Source organism: Botrytis fragariae (genome assembly GCF_013461495.1).
Source record: "Botrytis fragariae strain BVB16 chromosome Unknown tig00000186, whole genome shotgun sequence".
Taxonomy (NCBI): domain Eukaryota; kingdom Fungi; phylum Ascomycota; class Leotiomycetes; order Helotiales; family Sclerotiniaceae; genus Botrytis; species Botrytis fragariae.
In genome coordinates, this window is record NW_023501000.1 from 368,332 (window position 1) to 393,061 (window position 24,730).

Here is a 24,730-nt window from a genome sequence, read left to right on the forward strand (position 1 = left end):
AAACCTGTGCCAAATATTGAACTATGGACCACATTTACATTTGAAGTTTCGACATTCTACTTTTGGCGATGCCGCTTGTTATTGCCGTGGTATATCACGAAAGTTGTACCCACACATTGTGGATACATTGCACTTCAGTTTCTCTGGAGACCCCAAACCAAGATTCACGCTGTCAAAAAAACCTGGAGCATTGCCCCAACATTTCCACAACGAATGAATTCCTGTGATGCCCGCACAACTATACGTCAGCGTTGAGCCATATCACATGCATGCGCTCCTATGAACAATAAGAGAAAACCGGACCTGGTTAACGGCCCGATCTAATGTTACGAGTGATTCGATGCTTTCAAAGTTTACCGTGATTCGACATTACTCAATATTTGGATTGTAGGTGAAAGCACGGGCCCTGAATAACCTCCACCGTAAAGAAACATAGTACGACATTAAAACAACCATCTCGTCGATCTCAACTTTATAGAGAATAGATGTTGTGGAAGTAATATGCGCACCAATGACACACGATAATTAATCTTTTGGAGTTCTCTCCATGGGGTGTCCCACAAATTTCGTATCAAGTCCCGGAAAAACATTTTGGTATGTAAATTCCCCATGCGATGTTATCATTATATATAGATGAGTGAATTTCTCATCCTTTGACTTCGACTCTCTCCAGGGAAGAAAGATTTCCTAGATCTCTACTGCTCAAAATGGTGCATCTCCCAAAGATCAACAATGTCTACTTTCTGGCTTCTATCGCCACTGTAGGTGGAATGCTGTAAGTGCCAAGTTTACAATTTACAACCCACAGCCCAAATCTCAGAATATGAACAACGAGTCTAACGAATCGTATTTAGGTTTGGTTTCGATATTTCATCTATGTCAGCCATCATCGGTACTAGCCAATACATAGACTACTTCGACAATCCCCAAGGTGTCGTTCAAGGAGGTATCGGTTCAGCCTTGGCTGGTGGTTCAGTCATCGGTGCCATCATGGCTGGTCCCGTATCCAACAAGTACGGTCGTCGAGACTCCTTATTCTTCGCTTGTATCTGGTGGTTACTCGGCACCGCTCTCCAAACTTCCTGTAATGGAATTGGTATGTTAGTTGCTGGTCGTTTCATCAATGGTATCTGCGTAGGCATCACTTCCTCACAAGCACCTGTATATCTCGCCGAGATTGCTAAGAAAGAAAGTCGGGGATCCATTATCGTTATTCAACAATGGGCTATTGAATGGGGTATCTTCATCATGTATTTTGTGGGATACGGATGCAGTTTTATCAAGTCCACTCCCACAGCATCATTCCGTACCGCATGGGCTATGCAATTTATTCCCTGTGTCATTCTTATGATGGGTATCCCATTTCTTCCTCGCTCACCTCGCTGGCTAGCAAAAGTCGGACGCGAAAAAGAAGCCATCGCTATTCTGGCAGATATCCAAGCAGGCGGTAATATCAACGATCCACTCGTAATCGCCGAATGGGAGGAAATCACCACCATTCTTGCTGCCGAACGCGAAGGCCAGAAAGGGTGGAGACGATTCTTCAAAAACGGAATGTGGAAACGTACATTGGCGGGTACGTCTGTACAGGCATGGCAACAGCTGAGCGGTGCGAATGTGATGACTTATTACGTGGTTTATATTTTCGAGATGGCTAGCTTGACAGGAAACATCGGACTTGTTTCGTCTGGTATCCAATACGCTATTTTCATCATCGGCACTGCAGCAACTTTCTTCTTTATCGACAAAACTGGTCGAAGACCGTTACTCGTAAGTATTCCTTTTCCATTAATCAAACCCATTCTCCCATAACAACCCAAAAAATCCTCTAACCCAAACCAACCAGATCTACGGCGCCCTCGGAATGGGCATCTGCATGTTCGTCGTCGGCGGCATCCTCGGCTCCTACGGCACCTACCTCCCCGACGGTCTCGACGGCAATCTCAGCGTGCGCGTGCAAGTCTCCGGCTCTCCAGCCTACACCGTTATCGCCTTCTGCTACATTCTCGTACTTCTCTACTCCGTAACGCTCGCGCCTATTGCCTGGGTCTACGCGGCGGAAGTCTGGTCGTTGGAGACCCGTGCCACGGGCATGGCGCTCGCGTCGATAGCAAATTGGCTCTTCAATTTCGCCATTGGATTGTTTATACCAAGCGCGTTTCAGAATATTAGTTGGAAACTTTTTATTATTTTTGGGGTGCTGTGTTTTGCGGCGGCGGTGCAGGCGTTTTTTACGTATCCTGAGACGGCGGGGAAGACGCTCGAGGAGATTGAATTGCTTTTTGCGAAGGGGGGCCCCAAACCGTGGAAGACGAGACCCGGGGGAGTTTGTTGGATGAGAGGGTGAGGGATGTGGTTGTGGGGGAGGGGAAGGGGGTGCAGGAGGAGAGGGTAGAGTATGGGGGTGTAAGTGATGCGGATGGGAAGAATGGGAGTGTGGTTTAGAGGTTTGGGTTTAGGTTTGGTGGTTGGGGGTCAGATGGTTAGATGGATTGATTGGTTGATAGATAGATACCATGGGTTTTTATGAGATTATGAGGAGTTTGAAATATATATGTGAGGTTAATTTGATAAGGAAATTTCGTTACGTTGATTGTTCCTCTGGGTACCGTCTCATGCTGCGATTCTTGAGTTTCGGGCTTGTGGATATTCGATGGAGGCAAAATGAAGGTTGAGTTATTCTCGCCGTTCCGGTAGATAATACCGTACTATCCTTTGATTTGATGGAGTAGAATATTTATTCTGCTAAACCATTTAGATACCACGATACTTTTCATATGGGATCATTTACTGGGTAGATATCATATCATCCGAGTATCAAATAATAAGCATCTAGTCAACATCACTCCACAACCTTAAATTGTTTACACAAACTGTGGAACTGACAACTGAATCATTTCACACGAGAGCATTACAAGAAATTAGTCCGTGAATGTACAGATATTAATTAAGGGTGAGAGATGGATAGTTTATAAAACTCTTTTGAAGGATCAGATAATGATTATCTGAAGTTGTGTAAATGGGTTGAGTAGAGTACGGATGAATATTCCTGGTAGGAATGTGGGTTTGGGGATGAGGAGGTATGACGGGTTATGTGTGATGCGGTTATTTACTCTACTGCCAATCCTCAAGGTCGAGAGTCTACCTAGTTCTGGGACTACCAAGAACGTAGGTATATTCAGACGCAATCATGTATTTTCTGAGGGAACGAGATGAAGTTGGAAATGAAGGCCAAGCGCTAATGTACGGTATATGTAGAGAGTGGGAATGGTAACAGCGAGGATAGACTTTAGGATAGGGGGTTTAAATATGGGGTTATGAGTCAATACAGAGACAGAAATCTGCTGATTATAATCAAAGTCCTAGTGAGTTTTTGTATCTCTTGTGTGTTTGTGGTATCTATGTTGAATTCTGATATGTTAAGTTCCCTTGAAAATTTTTATAACACAAGTTTCCAAATAGAAATAAAATTTAGTGCAAATCAGGCTGATGATTTGGACTAATACTCGTCATCCTCATCATCATCATTCAAGAACCGTACCGAAGGCCTCGTGGTCTCCTCCTCCGGCAACCTATCCATTTCCACTGAAGAAACACTCTCCTCCACAGGTGGACCTCTCTCGTGAGCTCCCCTAATCCATTTCCTTACATGCCGATGCTGAAAACAAAGCGGACTAATCAACGCCTCCACAGTACTTCCACTCAGCGGCGTCACCAATGAAACTCTTCTTGAACATTGTTTTCCCGTTGCTGTTGAAGCCATGCAGAGACGTGGTGTTCGCTCATCGTCTGCCCAGTCTTTTTCGTCTTCGTAGTGCACGTATCGCTGACGGGTGGGTGGGTAGGATGTAGAGATATTGCGTCGTTCGCGTAGGGGAAGATCGTTGGTGGAGTAGTAGTAGTGTTTTTCGGAGGGGTTGAGGGAGAAAAATTGGGAAGCGTTGGTGGGGGAGGGTAGTCTTTGTGCTTTGAGGTTGAGGGATTGGGTTGAGGAGGATGCTGAAGTAGAGGAACTTGGACTTGAACTTGGACTTGAACTTGGACTTGCGGAGCGAGGCTGAGGCTCTTTTGGGCCCTTCTTTCGTCTTGACATTGAACTGGTTGTCGAATTAGTGGTAACAGGATTTGTAGCTCGGCCCTGTCTTGTTATAACGCTGGAAAACTGTGTTGATTTTGATTTATCTGAAGGATCTGTATATCGACTTGAGACTTCCTTTACAGAGTAACTTTGCGGTTTTCCTAAACTGTATAACGGTGTGGAATCTTCATCTGCGTAATAGTCTCTCTCTGAAGGGTAAAAATATCTTTGTCGTTGCGATGCTCTAGTCTGAGACTGAGTTTGTGACTGTGCTATGTCATTTTCTACTGTTCGATAAGTTGACGGTCGACTAGATCTCGCTGATGGGGGCCGAAAGACTCGCCGTCGTCGCTTTGTTTCAGGCTTCTTGATAGTCTGGAGACTAACTAAAGCCAAGAGGAAAAAAATGATGCAGAAAATACTGAAAGGTACAGTCAAAATATCGACACAAAATAGTGAACAACGCCTGCCTAAAGTTGGCCAATCAATGTTTGCTGGAATCTGTGACCATGGTATGTAAGCTTCTCTCTTTTCTACCAGAACCTTAAAGTTATCGCAACCCCTTTGAAAGTCGAGATACACGTCCTTAATCGTTTCATTACTAGGGTTCCCACTTCTCCAGGTCTCAACACGACGCCATATACTGTCGCTCACAGAGTAAGGTAGCAGGTTGTCCATAAGTATATGAGCCACATTCACCCAGGTCGTGGTACAAAATTGAAAACCGGCATTTTTCCCGGTAGGACACATTAATTCGGTTGATAAAGTGTCATAATCCCACGGCCACGGTTTAGGCGCGAAGCTGTCAATTTCATGATGTTTTCTTACCCACCGACTGTTCCAAAAATCAACTCCAAACCTCTGTCGATAATCGGATTTGAAACGACAACCAAAAGTCTTTTCACAAACCATTAGATGATAGAAACGTTTCTCGTCGTCTCTCAGTACCTCGTAAGCCTCGTTGATAAGTTGAATGGCAGTTTCGGCATTGCTATTTTGCTCCGGACCTCGTAAATTATCTGGATGGACTAATTGGAGAAGGCGACGGTGTGCTTGTTCAATATCCTCTTGAGTTGCACTGGCCGGAAGATCAAGATTGTAGTAATGAGGAGTGAAGTTTGGAGTGTGGCATCCTTTGTATTTTATCAAATTGTTCATTTCGCAGAGCCTTGCATGGAAATTGTTCTGGTGATGATATAACAATATAACAACATACACGCAGAAATAATCTAGGTAATGGTTATCATGGTAAATCCATCAGCATTTTTGAACATAAATAGCAGGATATAAACGTTACTCATGGAAGAATATGTCTTGGCAGATAGACAAAGAATGGAATCTCGGACACTTCTCTAACACTGTGATGACTTAACATAAAGAATGCTGCAAACAGGTTGGTGCGTTGTTGTTTTTCTTATCTGTCTTATACAGAGAGACAATTGCATTGTTTGAAGCTCTGAATGGCTGGTTGAAGAAAATGAAACGAGACCAGCGGGTGGTGAGAGGCGCCATTAAAAGGCTTATGTAACCACCGAATGTCGGCTTCATTTCTTCATTCCTGTCCATCTTTAATCTCCCAAGACCAAATGTGTGTTCGTCGATACCAACTCTTGCTATCATCGTGATGAAATTAGTTGAAGTCTTCTATTATCTTTTCACGGGCGAATTTTCAACTGAATAAGATGGAATATTGGAATGATACCACTGCTAGATGGAGATGGTTGGAATACACCTGTGACAACAAAGAACTTCCTACGATATGTAAATTGCAAACTTTTGTCCCTGCATTTTGAAGGGTCAAGGAACAATACTAAGAACAATAAAAGGCAAGTGCCACAATTTATTGAGATAGGCCTATCTCGTTAAATATTTGGGAATAAAAAGAGATAGAAATATAAGTTATAATTCATTCTCTGCCAGGTCTTTCTCTCCCGAGGTCCTTGAAAAATGTGGCATTGAATATGAAAATACTGGATACCATCTATATTTATGGGGGCTGGAAGGCGACGGCCGTGTCTGTCTGCATTTTGCCCTTCCTCCTGTCTTACCTTGTCACAACAATTAAATCTGTCATTGCTGTGCGCAGTAAAAAGAATGACAAATTGCCCGCGATTGATCCATCAGCGGATTTCATACTTGGCAACCTTTTAGCATTTTCTTTTGACACTCGTGGATATATGGCACATCTCATGTAAGCATATGGCAATTCTATGGTCATTCGAGTTTGCTCATGCATGCGACCAGAAAACGTTTCGGTCCTCATGTACCTGTTCGAATTCGAGTCGCCTCCGATAGCTTTTACTTTGTTTCAGGGCCAGAATATATCCTCAAATTGTTCCGCGGCTCTCGAGATCTTACTGCCATTCCTGCCATGGCGGCTATCGTAGAACGAATATTTGGCGCTCCTCCAGAGGCCAGTTCTGTACTTTTGGATGACAACACTGGAACCTCACCAAAGCCACTGCCAGATAGCAACCCTTTGCCCGCAGATCAACGTTATCATCATATTTCACATCAGGCGTATACTGATAACCTCACTGGTGTAAAACTGGCAGAAGTGGTAACTCGATTTCTAACTAATCTCAGCACAGAGCTGGACAAAATTAACATAGGAACGAACGAATGGCTGGAGATACCGGATATGTACTCTTTTGTACAAAATGCAGTATTCAATGCTAACACCCTTGCTCTTTGTGGGTCTCATATATTTGAGATTAATCCTACATTTACCGAGGACTTTTGGAACTTTGATTCTCAGGTTGGAGGACCACTTAGGGGTATTCCAAGATTTTTCATCCCCGGCGCGTACAAGATAAGAGATAAAATGGTCAAGAGTATCCTTGAATGGCATCGATCTGCAGAAGCACATGTTGATCATGATGACAAGGAACTTGACAAAAAGACATGGGAGCCATATTACGGCTCAAGGCTTTTCCGGGATCGAGCACGCCATCTTTCTAAGATCAACGGCTTCGGTGATCAGGCTCGTGCGGCTAACGATCTGGGCTTGATATGGGGGTAAGCTGACCTGCAATATAGAACCTAATCATTTGAATGCAATCTGATCCTCCACAGTGCGAATTCCAATAGTGTTCCAGCAATCGCTTGGTGTATCCTAGATATCATTTGTCGTCCGGATCTACTCTCACAAGTCCAGTCCGAACTTGCTTCCATTGCAAAACTACATCCGACTGCAAATTTTGTCCAACAAATGCCTGAACTTCTATCAAACCTCCTCCTCCAATCAATCTATTGTGAGGAGCTGAGATTGCGAAACGCCGCGGCACTTCAACGAAGTACTGTCTCCTCCCACTTCAAGCTAGGTCCATGGAGATTTCCCAAAGAAGCCATGATTCTAGCAAGTATCTGGTTCGCGGGCCATGACAAAAATGTCTGGAATGAAGGCGCAAATGGAGAGCATGATGTTAATAGTTTTTGGCCCGAACGTTTCATTCTTTACCCCAATAATCCATACAGCGGCCCAAGGAAATCGGATTCAGGTAAACATCCATCTGAAAAAATCGCAAAACCCAAACTCACGACGGACACGGTCAGCGGTTCCTGGATCCCTTATGGTGGTGGCCAGCAAATATGCCCAGGTCGATTTTACGCAAAACAAGAATCTATCGGAAGTATAGCGATGTTTTTGTCCAGATTTGATATTGAGTTGACTGGTAGTGAAAATCCCGAACCAGACTTTAAGTACTTCTCACTGGGGGTTTTACCGCCCAAGGGCAAGTTCCCGGCGAGATTACGGAGAAGGTCTGGGAAGGATGCCGAGTAAGTGATAACATATTATATAGCTTATTTTTTTAACGATAACTTTGTTCGGTGTCTTTTAGTTGGCTTCACACAAGCATATAAAATTTGTTGTAGTCTTTCATTAAAATGTGGTTCAGATTTCGACGAAGATCCGCTGGGTAAATGTGTTCATGTAATGCTAATTTCCTATGCAAGCTTTACAGCCCAATTTCCGTTGCCATGTTTTTAGGTAGAGCTAGTTCAATGTACCAAGGCTTTTGCGTTGGCTGATACCTCAGGTTCATTATGCTTGCATTAACCATTAGAGTTTCTTTACCTTCTTCAATATGTTCAGTATTCAACCCCGGCCATCCACATTCAACTTTCCTCATCTTCGAAATGCCATTCTCTCCCCAAGTCGCTACTTCTGCACCATGCGCTTCATGAATGTGACCGCAGCAAAACAATGTCGGTTTTGCTCTTTCCAGTGCCTTGATTAAATTACAGCATCCTACATGCCCAGCACGTCCATGAACTTCATCTAAAACGGCCATCGGAGGCCCATGGGTCATGACAATATCAATATTCTTACCGCCTTCGTCCTCTCCAAAACTCGGTATCCGCACCGCGCCAGGCACGCTTTGCATCCCCAATTCAAGTTCATCTGGTCCATTAAATCGATCCTGATACCTTTCATACGCGAATCCAAACCCGCAAAATTCAGGTGTATACGGACTTGCATAGATCCTCAACGCTGCTCCATTCTCCAGGCTAAAATCATGAACCCCTTCCTCCAGGTAAGTAACACCAGCATCCCTCGCCATTTCACCCTTCATAATCTCATTCCCCGCAGCACATTCCTCTAAGTCCTCTTTATATTCTTCGCTGGTGTATGGGTGGCCAAGATTGCGTACAACCCATGTTTTATCCAAAGTCCGGTCGTGATTTCCGGCAATCACGAGTTTTAACTTGGCGGGGATGGCTTTTAACATTTGAAGAGCGCTGCGATATTCGGATAAGTCACCAACTCTAGTAAGATCACCACAGTGAAGAAGAACATCTATATCTGACGGGATTTTGGAGAGTGAAAGAGGAATATCAGCGTCGTTGAATTCGAAGGTATGGGTGTCTGAAATGACCATCACACGGGTGGGGATTTTTGGTTGTTGGCCCGCCATTCTTAAGTCTCGTTGTAAAGGTTTTGTAGAGTTCTGTAGGAAGAATTTTGATGGAAAACGAGGGAGACGCATAAGTAATAGGCAATGAAGATGCAAAAACAAACCGAATCCAAAGTGCTGCCTTGTCATGAGCACGTGATTAATTGTCAAAATGTCCACTGCGCCACCGAGCCGCGCAAGCCCCGCAATTGTCTCACAACATCACGAACGACACGCGCGAGAGGCAACCATGGAACGTCAAACGAGCGGGCTGTAATGTCCTTCTTCTCGATGCATTGTAGACATGGACTTATGATCAAGGGTCTACAATCTATCAATTACCTTTCCTGTCTTTTCAGACCTTCTTTCTCTATTTTCACATGGTAACATTTTTTACACGGCAAGAAAATAGTTGCATTTTGTGTTGTATATTGAATATTGCAATATCTATGGAATCTTTTATCATATCCGTCCACTCAACCGCTGGCTGATAGTGCACGATTTAGGTCCTAATCTCCAGTATATCAAAGATCCATCCATATGTTCAATCATGGAGTAAGATCGAATCTTCACAGGTTCACCATATTTGCCACGAAAAATGAGACTTTCTCACTCTTGTCGAATTGGCCACTGAATCTCCGGTGATGCGTCCTTCTTCAAAGATGTCAATTGAAGCCCAGTGACTTCGTCTGCAGTATGTCTAACCCATGATGTCATAATCTCAGAGATTCCATGGTCTTGATCGCAATGGACATCTGGTATCAATGACATAGCAGCGCACAATGAAGTTGGTTTGATACACTTGATCTTCTTTTCCAAGATAGAAAAAGACCATTCTTTGTATGGTTTTGTCGGAGGTGGGTAGATCTGTTGCTCAATGGCACCTTTCAATAGCATGCCTAGTATCATTGCATCACATTGCTTGCGGTAAGACACTCTATCTTCACCGCATCTGGTGCGAATTGAACATTTCGAACTGCTTTCCTGATATCGCTGTATGGTGTAATCAAACATATCAACCAATTCAGCAATTGCATGCTGCCGAGAATTTTCAAGCTCATCTATAAAAGTCGTGTCAGCGCTTGCTATATGATCAAATAGAAACACGATTTAGACTGAATAGAACCTAAGATGCTTACCCATAACAATCTGGGGAATCGGTAGACTAATCATGCTGAACAATTTTTGGATTCCATTCCCAGTATAATTGAGAGCAAGGCCTTTCGTGATCTCTTCAAGTACATCTGTCATATTGAAAGTCCAAGCTATGAAGATCCAGCGAGGTATGTCCTCTCCCGACACGCAGTCGTGGCCAGCCGACATTTTCCAGGCTGGCGTGAATGCATAAGCAACCTCATGCATTTTGTACTTGTCGCATAAGACTGCAATTTGCGTGAACATGGGCAAATTGATATCCAAAGGGACAGATCTGAATCGTCCATGTATGATGTTGAGTAAAATGTTCCATGCCTTTGAATCCTCATCATGAAGCGAAAACTCCACCTTTCCGGTTTTCTTCAGCTCGATACCCTCTGGAGAGTCTGCCTGGAGCATAGTTTTGAACACTGGCGAAGCAACAGACATATGTTTAGAAGAGACTAACACGCGGACTTGCTTCAGCTCGACCCACGAACTATCTTTGAAATCGGAAGGTTCGTCGGCTGGTGGGTTGATCTGTGATATGTTTGTTAAAATAGTTAAACTCTTGAACTCTTCATTTGATGACTCGGCATCTATGATCCGTGAATCGTCTTCTGATGAATCGGCGTCAATCCAGGTATCATCCGCTTGAGACGATGAACACTCTTCTGGGTCGAATAAGAGAACTAGGTCTCCATCGGTATCCATGATCAACGTATCGCTGGTCATTTTGCTGATGCGAGATTTGTCTCGTATGTAAATTGTATAAGAATCTTTTCGCTGATACAATGTTAAGCGATAAGCAATATGGTTTTGTCAAGATAAATCTTAGTAGTTGTGTTGGGTAAATGTGAAGATTATAAACTTTATATAGTAGAAGCTATGTTGAAGATAGTCGCTAATTTATCCGCTAGTACATACTCGTAGTTGTATATTCATGAATATGATGACCGTATTAAGCTCCCGATGATGAATTCGAATGGGACCAGGAGGAGCGTGGTTGATTCGCTAAGCTAAAACTAGCCAGTGGATTCACTGTTGACTTCACACATTACCAAGTGAAGTCGTGCCAACATTAACAGGATACAAATACAAGAGATTCACTTATTTGTGTACAATAATGAAGCACACGAAAACACCAAAGTCCATAAAATCTGATAATACTCATGGATAACGACGATTCCTACTCTATCATGTTGATTGCAGAGTTGACGGACGGCAGATTGACCATTATTCAAGTAAACTTGCAGGCTTCCACCTTCATAGAATCACGAATAGAAGGGGAGGAATCACACAGAGCTTCCAAGCAGAGAATATATGATAGATCACACTCATACTTGTGAAGGATGTGATGCCTTAAGGAGTAGAGTCCTCCGTCTTCACGCAATATAGTCCTGACGGCCCAAAACCTTATAATTGCCCTTTTACTATAATTAAACTTTGGTATTGTTCTGAAATGAAAGTCATTTCTAATTCCATAATCATATAAAGTCGTGGTCATATTAAAGTCACTCTCCCCCTTGCTATAAATCATTTTAATGATGTGTTCGAGTATCAAATGACATGAAATTTTGAGATCATGTGATTAAGATAATTATTATGATGTTAGGGCCACACAGATTTGTTGATCATATCTTTTTACGCTGTATTCCTGGATTTTACAAGAACGAATAGCCTAGAACCCTAGTATTTGTGTCTGGATTTGATTCATTAATAGCGCTGGTTTTTAGAGTCGCATGTGAACATCTCTATGACAAGTTGCATCGTAGTGATTGTAAGCAACTCTTAGGCGCCACTTCATAGCCAGATCGGTGGGTCAATTTACTTGAATTAGTTTCAAATGCTTCGTTATTTAACGTGGCCTTTTAACAAGCGGCGTGGAAAGAGAATCAAGTTGCACAGCCAAATGATATATCATAATAGATTTGCATTTAAATGAATGTTATGCAAAACTGCATCAACCTCTCACCACCTCAACAAATTCATCATCGTATACGCGAACACAAACAAAATAGCTGCTTCAGAAACCATGTCACCTCCCCACCAATTCTCACAAAACAAGTCCTCTTCCAATCCTCATCTCATATCCGCACCATCATCATCTCCTCTATCCATCAAAGTCTAAGATCATTGTTTATAGAGAGATTGGCAAGTAGATGAGAACACCATTTGCAACGTTGAGACAGCTGAGAGTGAGCAATCCGGCGGAAGTGCAGCAGTAATCTCCATCTTCTTTGCTGGTACGGGCTTCAATTCCTCGTTCCTCGAGAGCACGGTTCTTAAGAGTGATTGGAATGCTAATGCCAACACCGTTCAAGATGTTGGTGCAGGTGAGGAGGGTGAGAAGTCCGTTGGATACACATGTGTATTTGCTGCCGGAGCAAGTGGGAGCGCCGGTTGGGGAAGTGCTGCCCCAGGTGGTGGTTGGGCTACCGCCATTGTTCTGGGTTTCAATGTCAGCTTGATAGATCAGAAGAGGTGAGATATCAGAAACTTACGTTTGGGAGAGCAGCGACGCTGACAGCGAGGAGTGTGGTGACGACGGCGGAAAATGAGGCGTGCATTTTGAATGAAGTGTTGGAAGTTTGAAAGCTTGAGGTAGCTGGTAAATGTTGTTTATTGAAGGGCTTGTTGATGTGATTGAAGTGATTGATGATGTGATTGATGTTATTTGAGCTGGGAATTCCTCTGCTCTTTATAGACTTCTCAAGAGTTGTGATGTACCACTTGGAAATCACTACGCTAGCAGCAGATACCAGCTTCACGTAGTTTTAAGGATACAAAAGCCATCCACGTAGGTGGAACCTTTGATATTCTTGCATAAGAAGCGAGTAAGTGGATCTAGACTGGCACTACCAACTTCTCATATGAGTGAAGTGGTATCTGGCCCTTTCAGTGACGCCTCGAATGCCGATCATAGCCGTTTTATGGGAAGAATCACCTCTGAATGGTAGTCTTTGATGGCCATTCTTGATTTTCACCTTCGTGTTGTATATTCATATTCCTTGTTATTTCCTGTTCTGACTGACTGGCTCCAGTGAACATATTGAAGAGTAGAGGTTTGTGTCTCATGATTCGCCAATTTTTGCCATTTCTGTAGGAGCGAAGGATCATCAAGAAATGCCGAGAAGCATAAATGTTCCAGTTGAGGGCATTCAGACTGCAGTATTGAAGTGTAAGAGGCAAAAGATCTACAAAATAAAGAGCGCTAACATTATTGAACGTGATCCCCTGTTCTAATGTTCTAGATGAATCTTGAATTCAACATGAAGTTCTAATACGGATTCGGATTACTCGCCACCCAAAGACTCAAAGACCCAGGCGAAGGGAGATCGAGATGACGTGCATAATACATGAAGAGGAAAAGAAAATAACTCGCATGATCTATCAAGTAGCAGCACTTGGTAGTTGACAGGTACCACACCACAATTAGATTTCATTATGTTCTTATTGTTCTAAAATTATCCTTCTAACACTGACGGAGTCTGAATTGTATTCAGCCTACAGATTTCTCTCGAAAGATTTTCCTTTATGATGATTGGCGAAGATGAAGAATCCACCTCTTCATTTGACCAACTCAGTCACTTGTTGAGGGGGTCTATCATACGGAGCTCATGTGTTGCATACAGTCAATCTACCGTTACTTACTTTAATAAAGTCGTAGTGACAGGTATTCCCGTTTTCCATCTCCACCCCGTTGAAAGCACCGTGTAATCCCCGCAATTTTATGGCTCACGGTGGAGACAGATAATGCATGAAATCTAAAGCTAAATATGGAACAGATAAACTTCAATCATTAAAACTTAAAAGTGTTGATGGCCCAGATATCCTCTCTATAGTATGCATAATAGACAGCACGGGTGTCTCTGATAGGATTACTCCATGTCGCAAGTCCGCACTAACAAAAAGAAGTCATGTAGTTCTCAATCTCAACTTCATTGAAAGTACAATTGTATTTCCATTGATTGACATTCCCGGTATCCGTATCATCTCCATCGACTACTATGATTTCCACAAGGATCTGTCAAAATTTGAGGCTTGACGTTCAAAAGCTGAACCTAAAATGTGGTGCATTAGCGTAGTGCTAGACTTCTGTTCTTGAAAAGGCCTAAACCCGAATCATGATTCTAAAAGAGGTTTGAATGCCAATTCTTCATTCCCAAATGGGTCTATCACGGTTTAATATCCCCATCCAATCATTCGAATTTTAAATCAAGTCGTGTCACTCTGATCTTCACCGATTAGTTAACGGATGCGCACATTTTAATCCCGAGCCCGCCCCCGCTCTTGCAGTAGTATCCGCTAGTCCGTCCTGGCTGTTTATGTCGTCAGTAGTCAACTCCGCTAACCGCTCATATAACTCCTTTTTTACTCATCAAAAGCTCAAGCATTCTCATGCAACTCGTATAAAATAAAAAGAGCTTAACAATTTTCCACCTACGTAGATGGCCTCCTTGTCTTATAGATATCCATGTAATAAAAACGACAGGCTGAATCCTATTTCTATCAAAACCCTCATATGTGTTCAAATTGAGTTTCACCACAGCGTATCATTTACTGACAGATATGATAGTTCCTAATTTCATGAATCATATCATGAACCAAACATAAGCGCACTCCTTTTTCGATGTTTCAACGACATTGTCAACTTGAATTAATAATTTTACGTAAACTCCAATGATAACCCTGATTTTCTCCTCTCTAAAAATTTCAGCCTCGTCTTATCCTCTTAGAAAATTTAGCAGCTACCTACCCCGCAAACACTTCACGACCAAATGCAACCCAATATTGAAACCCACCTTAACCCCTGCCAATTCAGTCCCATCCAATTCAACCCAAGTTGGCCGTCAGAAAGCCCGCAAACCACAAGATCCTGTACAAGAATAAGCTTAAACCCCTCCAACGACGCAAAATATCCAACCCCCATATAATTGGCACGGTTAACTTAGCTCTCATTTTCTCGCAGAAAATCCATCCCCTGCTCCTCGCTAAAGAATGTGATTAACCGCCAACCCGCCGCGGCCCCCATGCATGCCAAGACGGCACGTTAAATCTTACGACTTACCACTCCACTCACCACCCCATACATATAAACTCAGCCCCATCATGACAAGTGACAACGACTCTTCATCCAATACGATCTCCACAGCTACTGCTACAGTAACATTGCTTCTCCCACCTTGCGAGGGATAACTTGTAATGCGTGAAGATAATCAAGATTAAGTTTGCTCAGCTGGCTGGAAAAAGTTCTTTTGTAAAAGCTTGGGGGAGGCGATAGAAGGCGGTTGAGTGACAATTTACCGGGTTAGGAACATTACAAAAGGGGTGAAATCACGTGGATTTAGGTTTAATTAAATTGATTGAATCGATTTTCAACATGATTGATCTAAAGACGGGTATCGAAGAGGAAGTCTTAGGAGAGGGAAAGGGGGCAGCAAAGTCCTTCGAGTTGGTCTTTCTTTAAATTCTCTCGTCAATTTTCTTTTGCGTGTAAGCCGGTTCTTTTCAAGGAAAACACCGCAGAAAAGTAGAGTTTGAATCTTGCCCCCTTCCAGGGATATTTCTTTCTCTATATTCTACCCAGTCAATCTGCTCATCCATTCTACCTCTTCATTCTACCTCTTCGTCTTACCCCTTCGTCGTACCTCTTTGTTTTGCCTGTTCATTCTACCCATTCACTCGTTCCATTCACTCTATTAATTCACTCCACACTTTCACTATACTCATTCCCTCGACCCATTAATTCTACTCATCAAATCCACCACATCCACCCTCCTACCCCTTCACTACGTCACCGAAACAGAATTAAGTGGTCGAAGTACCCGCTCAATTCCCATCCAGATGGCCATACCTCACGGCTACACGTGTTCGGATTTTCGCTCTGAAATTTTAATCCTTACCCATATGCAACCCGCCCCTCATTTATCCGGAATCCTCGGGCCATCTCCTTCGGCTTCATATATCCGTTGCTCCCTGTGACTATCAATACCTGGGTATACGTACATCTAACAGTTCGCCTCTCTCCTTCCTCAAAGCTTTCTTCAAGTTAAGGGATTGTTGCTTATTTGGTTTCCCACTTGGAGAGTTCTATTGTTTCCTACATACTTTCTATATCTGTCAATTTTGAGGAGCCTCACGCTTCAGTGCTCTGATATTCAATTCCCCATGATATATCTATCGAATTTTTCCCTGAAGATGAGACTTCTGGAACGCTGTGAAGATATATACGAGAACGTAAGATTCGCACATACTGTAATAGTTATCATCTTTTCCTTTCACGTTGAAGCGTAATGGCAATCAGACTAATCGTCATCATCGATCTTTTAATGTTCAAATAGCAATCCAATACAACAAGGTACAATCTAGTCAACATTATCTTCAAGAACCTTCAATTTACGCCATCTCCACATCGAATAAGATCTATTCGTTCTTTCTACTGTCTTATATATATTGTCTTTTAGGGATTAAGTATACTGATGTATCCCGTGTACACTTTAGTATGTATGTACTATGCAAACTGTCTTTGGAACCTAGTTCATTCGATCAAAGAACTCAAACTACACTCCTTCCACTACATCCCCTTTCTTTATTCTCTTTGCTATTCTCCCCTCTACTATACAGACAAGGAGAGCAAGAACCGTTTTCCTCTTTCGCTAGTAGGCTTCAAATCAAATCATATGATTATACAACCTCAATATACAACAATACGTACTCTGATCATCTAATTCAACATAGAAAAAGACACCCAACACCTTCCGACATACACAAGCTATAAGAAACCCGCAAAGATACTGGTATAATAACCACTTCTCGTCTCCCACAACTCTTTTCCAACTACCCAGGCAAAACTTCCATTTTTACCTCTCTTGTTGTCATACTTTTACTATAAATTAAACCCAGAATCAAATTTCATATATTTACAGCTCCATACTACAAATGCCTAAGTACCACTCCCCTTTTTCATCTTTAAGCTTTCAATCTAATAGTTTTCCATCTCCTCTATTTTTTCACCTCTTTACTTCCTTGAAGCATCTCCAACTTCTTTACAATCCATACTACAATCTTATATCTTTCACTATTCACTTAACTTACTAGATCTCTTTATTACTAACTTCTAATTTCCTTCACTCCCCTTGCCAACCTTTCAATCTTCTCATCTCTCCTGTCTATCCTACCCTCAGCTTCCTCATTCCCGCAGCCTTCTTGAAATCTCCAATACTTAATCTCCTCAATCTCCTAACACTCATCATATTTCACCCATAATCCGTATTACAATTCTTCATTTTTCATTTTCATCTCATTTTCATTCTTCTACTACTCAGTCATTCAACCTATTCCACTCATTTCATCTATTTCATCCAATACATATACATATCTAAACATCCTATATTCAATGTTCCTTTCACATCTCCTTTATTATTCATCTAATTCACACTTATCTAAACTCATTCACTATCACTATTCACTATCATTATTCATTGTTTTATTCATTTTTCTTATTCATTTCCTTATTCACCGTTCTTATTCACTCTTCTTATTCACTCTGCTTATTTACTATTCTTATTTACTATTCTTATTTACTATTCTTATTTACTATTCTTATTTACTGTTTTTATTCACTCTTTTCATTAACTCTCCTCATTCATCCTGTCCCTCACCACCCTCCTCACCACCTTAATCTCCAATCCAACCTTCAAAAACTCTCTTTCTAATCATTCTCTTCTAAATTCCCTCTCAGAAAAAGAACAAAAATCATATCGAAGAAGTCTTAAACTTTATTCCCATTCCCAACAGAATAGAAGCTATCTAAGATACTAGAATTCGCTTATTTTGACACTAGACTGTACTATAGTATTCACTGTGATATCTCTTTCTAATCCCCCTTTTATGGATCCATTTCTAATTTAATAGCTCGTTTCAAATTTCTCTTTGAAATCTCCATTCAAAGTCGCCTCTAAACACTATTATTTATTTATACAATCGTCTTTGTATTAGCTTTCACTTCTATTTCAATTTTATTTCACCATCCCCCTCTCCACCCTCCCCTCCACCCTACTCATTACCCTTCTCTCCCTCCCAGCCTCAACCTCATTCCCTCCTTTTATTCACTCTCCCTTCCCAACTCCTTTCTTCAAGATCTCTTTCAAAATTTCTTTCTAACATCTCTTTTCTCATTTCCTTATAAAACCCCTTCCCTTATCCCTCTTTGACATCCCTCTCAAACCCCACTAAGCACCATCATTCACCCTCCTCAATCCCCCTCCTCATTCACCTTTATCCACCCTGCCTAGCCTCCCAACCCTCTCCCCCAACCTCCCAGCCTCAACCTCAATCACATTTATTCTTTCCCTTCTCCTTCTCCCTTCTCCTGCTCTCATTCCCACTCTAACACACACTCCCATTCACCCTCACTCTTTTCCCTCCCAATCTCCTGGCTCCCATCTCTCGAGTCTTCTCCTGCTCTTTCTCCCACCCCCCTGCTCCCCCCCTCTTCCCTCTTCCCTCTTCCCTCTTCCCTCTTCCCTCTTCCCTCTTCCCTCTTCCCTCTTCCCTCTTCCCTCTTCCCTCTTCCCTCTTCCCAAAATTCAAAATTCAAAATTCAAAATTCAACACTCCACCAACAATCCACCAACCAACCAATCAACCCCACCCATTCCCAAATTCCCAAAGTCCAACCCTTCAAACCACAAAATGCATCTCTCTAAATCAACCAACTAACTAACCATTCAATAAACAATAATAAAGAAAAGTTCAAATAAACAGATAAACTTGAAAAGATATTCAAGTTGATTCGCCATTCTACTTTATAGGTATATTTCACTTCACTTTATCTCACTTCATTCACCTCCTCAACACCAACCACCACCCTTTTTCCAACCCAACACCACAAGACTCACATCAAACCATCCGTTCTCAATTTTGCATCACTCAAATTTCACATACTGATTCATCAACCAATTTGAATGGAGTATCTTGAATGTATCTGCATTACTATCTCACTACCTCTCTGCTTCTCTACAGCTTCTTCTTCTCCTCACTTCCCTACAACATCATGGAATCCATGTATATACTCCCCTCACCCCCATCTCTCATCCTTGAATTACTCATCCATCACCCCACAACTACCCCATCGAATGGTAGATCAAGAGAAGGAAACAAACCCCCTCCCCGATTTCATACTACTTCCGCATCTCCCTCCCTATATATTCATCCCCTAAGAGGGAAGAAAGAAAAAAAAAAGTTCAAAAACGCCCAACTAATGTTCTCTCTTGATATGCTCGCTTTCCGCAATACCGCATATCGCACAGAAACTCAAAGTTTTTTGGTATCCTATATTAATATCCATATCCTCGCACACGTACTTGTATACGTATAGTTTGGCAATAATTTTGTAAACTCCATCCCTCATGTAAACATAAAAAAAATACTTCGATCCCTTTACATCATTTCTTCTTTCCCTTTTCTTTTTGTCCCAAACCAGACGTACCGAGAATATCATCGAAAGTCGATTCTTTTCTTCCAGCTGAAGATACGGGCCGACCATCCGCATGAAGACTAACAACGCTATTGCGACTAATCACACTGTTGCGGCTATAAGGTGATGCACCTCGTCTTCCCATAGCACTCACAGGCGATTCGCGTCCACCTGGCGAGTCTGATCTGAAACCAGGTTCCATATTACCTGGAATTGGTAACATTTCCAAACCCAACATAACACTGTTTCGTTGAGATTGTCGACTGTTGCTACGATTATCAACTCCAAGCATGCCATTACTTGCAACACTTGATCTTCGAGAAGAATTTTCGCGACCTCGACTGTCTGGTCGACTAAAGCTTCCACCAAATCCAGGAGGTGGCGCAAGTGGTGACATTGTTCCTTCTTCTTGGTCATCTGGCGAGAAAGGTTGTGAGATCTCATTCGCTTCAGCATTATTGATCCATTTCTGAGCAACTGTCCAACAATGCGATCTGCGGTAAACACCTTCTGTACCATAATTGACAACGTCGCTAGGCAGACTGACCACTCCTTGACCCCCTTGAACTCCATACCATGCCATTTTCACTCCCGAGGCATCTTCCAACCAAGGGAGATTACCCAGAGGTGGCTGGCACAAGAAGTAATCTACTCCTTCTGTGTATCGTAAGTTGTCCACGTCTACAACAAGCATAGGAAGTGATTGAATGACTGCGTAGAGGAACAGCCAATGTCCATATCTTTGATCGGCCAATTCTTGAACATTCTTACCCTTGGATTCCTTCTCCTCAAATGACTTATGCATCTCCATAAATGGAGTTTTCTTATCAGCATCGAGGTTATGACTCTTAGCTAAGATAAGAAGTAGCTCGTATTCCTTGAGTTTTCTCGTTGATGCCTTATGCTGATCCTTAGGTGATAGAAGAGGGTAACCAGGTTCAATAGATGCCATAGTTGGAATTTTAGGTACGTCGAATGGAATGGGTGGTAAAACTGGCGGAGAAGATCTATCGAATTCAGCCAAGATTTTTCTTGCTGCCAAATGGATGGGATTCGCATGAGCCACATCTTGATCTTCCGAGTCCATTGATCGAGTCGTTATAGCATCTCGATCAGCCATAAAGTCGTAAAGGTTACACATATCAGAATAAAGCTGTTTGAGTACTTGTCGATTCAAGCCACCTTCAACAAATTGATTCTTGGTCCTTTGCTTTGGCGGCCATTGACCATGAACTATCTTGTAGTACGATAGTACATGTCTCCTCATATTCAGGTAGTTCGTCTTCCAATTTTGGAACCTAGCAATTTTAGATTCTGCACTAGTCTTTGATGAAGCTGCACCAGAAAATAGAGCAGGGTACTCAAAATCAGCCAATCGTTCCTCAGCACGTTGTTGTCTTTGAGAAAGTTCCAAAGATGCTCGTTCCAATCGATCCCGAGTGTTGTTTGAAACCTCCTTGAAAAGACTCGATTTAAGATCTTTGATCGAATGCCATTTTCCAGCGGCGTGTACAAATGCCTCGTGGTATAATTCTGTGGATCTCATGCGTTCTCCTAATATAAGTGCCTCAATAGTCTTCTCTCGACTTTGTCTGACATCGGCTAAACGAAATTCATCAAGGAAGAAGGCAAAGCTAGCTGCTGCTGCCTCTCCATAAGTTGATCCATCATAATTGCTAAATTCGAACTTCTGTAACATTGACGATATGGCCAAGAATATATAAAATGTCGTAGGACAACTTTTGGTGGCAACAAGTGGCTGACCTGTCATAAACGCAAAGAAATTTCGAACATTAATAAGATTTTGTATATCGTCGGGAGAGAATTTAGTAGGATCATCGGTAGATAACTCTGTCGGAAAGTAAAGATGGATTTCTCCATTATTTTCAGGGTATGGGTTCATATAATCCGAAGACGCTTCCGATCCAGATGGCCCATCAACAGGGGTTTCTGGGGGTGTACCGGTTTGTGTTGAAGCATCAGGACTTTGCCTACCAGCCGAATCCAAACTTGTTGACCTCCGCTTAGCGATACTGCTGGTTATCATCTCGTGAAGGGGTCTCGATGACGATAGGACCAAAGAGGGAACTTTGAACGATGGGCCATGGCTAAAGGATTCTGGAAAAACATGTACAAATGTATCGCAATATTCTTCCCATAATTCTGGTACCTATTATCTGTCAGCTATAATCTTATCACAGGTTCCGCCAATAGTATTGTTACCTTCTCGCCATTGGTTACAAGCGAAATGTTGTAATCAATCTTTTGATCCCCTGCAATCACCCAGGCAGATGATCTACCATCCGAGCCGGAGTTTGATGATGAATGTCTCGACTTTGTTTTGACCGGGAAAAAACTCCTCCGTTTTGATGCTTTCGCATTATTCTCACCATCTGAAGCGTATGAAGCTGGTCGACTGGATATGGGAGACGATACTGATCTATTGCCATTGCCACTGACCGCGGAAAATGGAGATGGAGGTGCAAGAGAATTGACATTCGAAGTGGAACCGTGTCTGCCTCTTCGTTCGGTGAGTTGATTAGCAGGCGGTTCTGTTACATCTGGCGATGGAGAGGGATTGAGTGGCCATGAATTATTATGAGGTTGTTCCTTTTGTAATTTATTTGGTGCTTGCTGAGTCGGTGGTGCTGGCGGAGCACTGGCGGGCATGGCAGGAAGCGTAGGAACGGGTGGAATATCTGCGGATGGTTCGGGAGATGACGATTGTCGAATAGGAATGTTGACATTTTGAGGTATCGGTGGAACCTTTTCTTTAGTAGATTTAGAGTCTGTCTCTACAAAAATATTTGGAAGATATGCAGAAATGCGATGCAAGCGGGAGACGGATCTCGACCTCTTCTTTGGACTAGAGCTCATCTTGAGATCTTCTAGTTCAAGCACTTCCGTAATAGCTTGCGCTTCTAGCTGTTCTTTGACTTCCTCCGGTACAAACCCCAAAAGTTTTGTAGTGGAATTATAGAATTTTGAAGAAGATATAAAATTGTAAGGTAAAATGAGTGTGAATGGAAGTAGTTCACTTACTCAACGTCATTTCGTGAGACGTTCTCCCTTTTCTCTTTGAATAATAATAAAAAATCGAATAGGGAGGATCTGCCAAAGTGGAGACCTGTATATATAATTCTTCTCTCAGCACTCTATTTTATTCTTCACTCTCAAGGGTAATAGAAATCCCCATGAAAGGTTTAATTGTGGATTCTTGTCCGAATTGTGCGCTTTTGAGTATGTGGGGATTAAGAATTGTGCGCTATTTGGTTTGATGTGACAGCGTGAACGAGGATTGCTCTGTTTGAGATGGAGTGACTCGAGTGATTCAAACCCTTTTCGAATGGTAAGGATTACGCGGCAGCAGCGGTGCGGTGGGTTTTCTTTTTCTTCGATAGTGGATAAAGAGGAACAACGGGGAATTGAGTGAGGATGTGAGGAGAAAGATGGAAATTGATAAATGAGGTTAATGTCCTTTGAGTGGTCCTTTGTCAAGATATCTGTTCCCGAAATTCTATTTAATTAATAGGGCGATTTCCAGCTCCAAACTTTGGTCGTGATTGGTAGGCACTTTCAAAGGCTTCAGAGATGTGCGATGAGGTTTTAGTATTCTATGGGTGTTGTGTGTTCTGCACTCCCGTTGTTGGTTCCTTATTTATATGAATGGAAATAGAACGAACCGCACGGCGGCAAAAAAACAAACGGAATATCGGCGGGTACGAATGGTAAGAAGAGCTCGGGAGGGAGGTAGAGGCAAAGGGCCAACAAATAACAGACTGATTGAGCACGAAACGAACGTTTAAACGAATGTTAATCGTCGTAAAATCTCTTGCTTGTTTCAATTTCAGGACAGGGTCTTGGTTAATGTACCTGCTCCGTGGATACCGAAGATGCGGCTGTGGCTGGTAATGAAGAAGATGATTCGGTCATATAATGAATGCACTTACGCGGGACGACCAGGTCCTTATGAGTCGTGAAGAAAGAGCGAGAAAGAGTAATCAATCTGCAGCTGATGCTGTTTTGACTGAGGTAACTCTTTGCTGTCTTGTCATCTGCAAGTCCAAATCGAATTTGTGGTGTACCCTTTGATAGCAGGCTCGCAGGCAAGAGAATCATTTGATACCTAGGCACGTGCAAGGTGGCCATCGAAGTGATAGGGTGGTATTTTTAACATGCAAGGTGATGCTATTGCCAAGGGATCTACCAAGCTTGCACTGCCGAATCATAAAAATACCACTCCAGGGCCCGGCTGTGGAATGCCTTAAATCTCTACAAGGCACTTACAAATTGAGTTGCCCGTGACAATGATTACTAATTTTTCATTTCCACCCACTCTTGCCTTCCCTTTCTCTGTGAGCCTTCTCTGCCCCCCCTTCCCCCTTCCCCCTGGCCTAGCTACCTCTTGTTTTACATCCTCGTATATGAACAGACTAAATTCATCTATATAGAATCAAAGTGAATCATATAAATTCGAGAAATGAAAGCAGTGTGCGATGGTAAAACATTAAATTTCTCAATTGAAACCATGCTTGCACCATCTGTATGGATTGGTACTAGATGCAATGGAATATAGATTAATTCTGCTCGTCTCACAAGTCTCATTGGCAAAAGATGTGTCTGAATAATCCATTTAATCCTCTCAAATCCTGCTATAGGCAATGTTGGTCCATCGGCCAAGGAGAAGCCCAGAAGAGGTCCAAGACCAACCAAGGATATTTAAACCGATTTCTAGGTTGCGAAATTTCATCTGGTCGAAACACCTCTGCAGCTGGGTCGGCCGAAAGAAGGCATCTAGGTATATGAAAAGGAAGGAGAAGGTTATTATTATGGTTAGTGAGCACGATCTATGGATGCTTGGATGGATGGCTATGTCTCTGTGCGTGTGGTGTTTGGAAATCAACCCTTTTGATTGACACAAGACAATCAATACCTCGACTCGAGGCTAAAGGATCAAGGAAAGAGAAAAGAATGTGATGATCGAAATCACAAAGTTTTACAGCAAAAGGCGTGGCTGAGACTTTTGATGCAATGATTAATCAATCCGCCGTAGGTATCGTAATGGGTCATGTCGAAGGGTCATGTTGTGCTTTTCATTCATGGTGAGAGGGAGAGAGAGAGAGAGAGAGTGTGTGTGTG

The 24,730-nt window shown here is 42.4% G+C and overlaps 7 protein-coding genes across 7 annotated transcripts; 2 read left to right on the forward strand and 5 right to left on the reverse strand.

Moving 5' to 3' along the window:
• Positions 1 to 707: 707 nt before the first annotated feature.
• Bfra_010129 (putative sugar transporter protein) lies at positions 708 to 2,347 on the forward strand (the record flags this gene model as incomplete). The annotated part of the gene is made up of 3 exons (XM_037340463.1): positions 708 to 775; positions 855 to 1,770; positions 1,847 to 2,347. The coding sequence occupies 3 exons, from the start codon at positions 708 to 710 to the stop codon at positions 2,345 to 2,347; spliced, it is 1,485 nt and encodes a 494-aa protein (XP_037188931.1).
• Positions 2,348 to 3,499: 1,152 nt separating this feature from the next.
• Positions 3,500 to 5,236, reverse strand: Bfra_010130 (putative co-chaperone-curved dna binding protein a protein; the record flags this gene model as incomplete). Its single annotated transcript, XM_037340464.1, has 1 exon — positions 3,500 to 5,236. The coding sequence occupies one exon, from the start codon at positions 5,234 to 5,236 to the stop codon at positions 3,500 to 3,502; it is 1,737 nt and encodes a 578-aa protein (XP_037188932.1).
• An 803-nt stretch (positions 5,237 to 6,039) lies between these two features.
• Positions 6,040 to 7,862, forward strand: Bfra_010131 (putative nacht and ankyrin domain protein; the record flags this gene model as incomplete). Its single annotated transcript, XM_037340465.1, has 3 exons — positions 6,040 to 6,269; positions 6,323 to 7,096; positions 7,154 to 7,862. The coding sequence occupies 3 exons, from the start codon at positions 6,040 to 6,042 to the stop codon at positions 7,860 to 7,862; spliced, it is 1,713 nt and encodes a 570-aa protein (XP_037188933.1).
• A 175-nt stretch (positions 7,863 to 8,037) lies between these two features.
• Bfra_010132 (putative ser thr protein phosphatase family protein) lies at positions 8,038 to 8,997 on the reverse strand (the record flags this gene model as incomplete). The annotated part of the gene is made up of 1 exon (XM_037340466.1): positions 8,038 to 8,997. One exon carries the CDS (start codon positions 8,995 to 8,997, stop codon positions 8,038 to 8,040), a length of 960 nt encoding a protein of 319 aa, XP_037188934.1.
• A 588-nt stretch (positions 8,998 to 9,585) lies between these two features.
• Positions 9,586 to 10,845, reverse strand: Bfra_010133 (uncharacterized protein; the record flags this gene model as incomplete). The annotated part of the gene is made up of 2 exons (XM_037340467.1): positions 9,586 to 10,037; positions 10,116 to 10,845. 2 exons carry the CDS (start codon positions 10,843 to 10,845, stop codon positions 9,586 to 9,588), a joined length of 1,182 nt encoding a protein of 393 aa, XP_037188935.1.
• A 1,405-nt stretch (positions 10,846 to 12,250) lies between these two features.
• On the reverse strand, positions 12,251 to 12,680 carry Bfra_010134 (uncharacterized protein; the record flags this gene model as incomplete). The annotated part of the gene is made up of 2 exons (XM_037340468.1): positions 12,251 to 12,559; positions 12,615 to 12,680. 2 exons carry the CDS (start codon positions 12,678 to 12,680, stop codon positions 12,251 to 12,253), a joined length of 375 nt encoding a protein of 124 aa, XP_037188936.1.
• A 6,879-nt stretch (positions 12,681 to 19,559) lies between these two features.
• Bfra_010135sa (putative choriogenin hminor protein) lies at positions 19,560 to 22,468 on the reverse strand (the record flags this gene model as incomplete). The annotated part of the gene is made up of 2 exons (XM_037340469.1): positions 19,560 to 21,761; positions 21,815 to 22,468. 2 exons carry the CDS (start codon positions 22,466 to 22,468, stop codon positions 19,560 to 19,562), a joined length of 2,856 nt encoding a protein of 951 aa, XP_037188937.1.
• Positions 22,469 to 24,730: the final 2,262 nt, after the last annotated feature.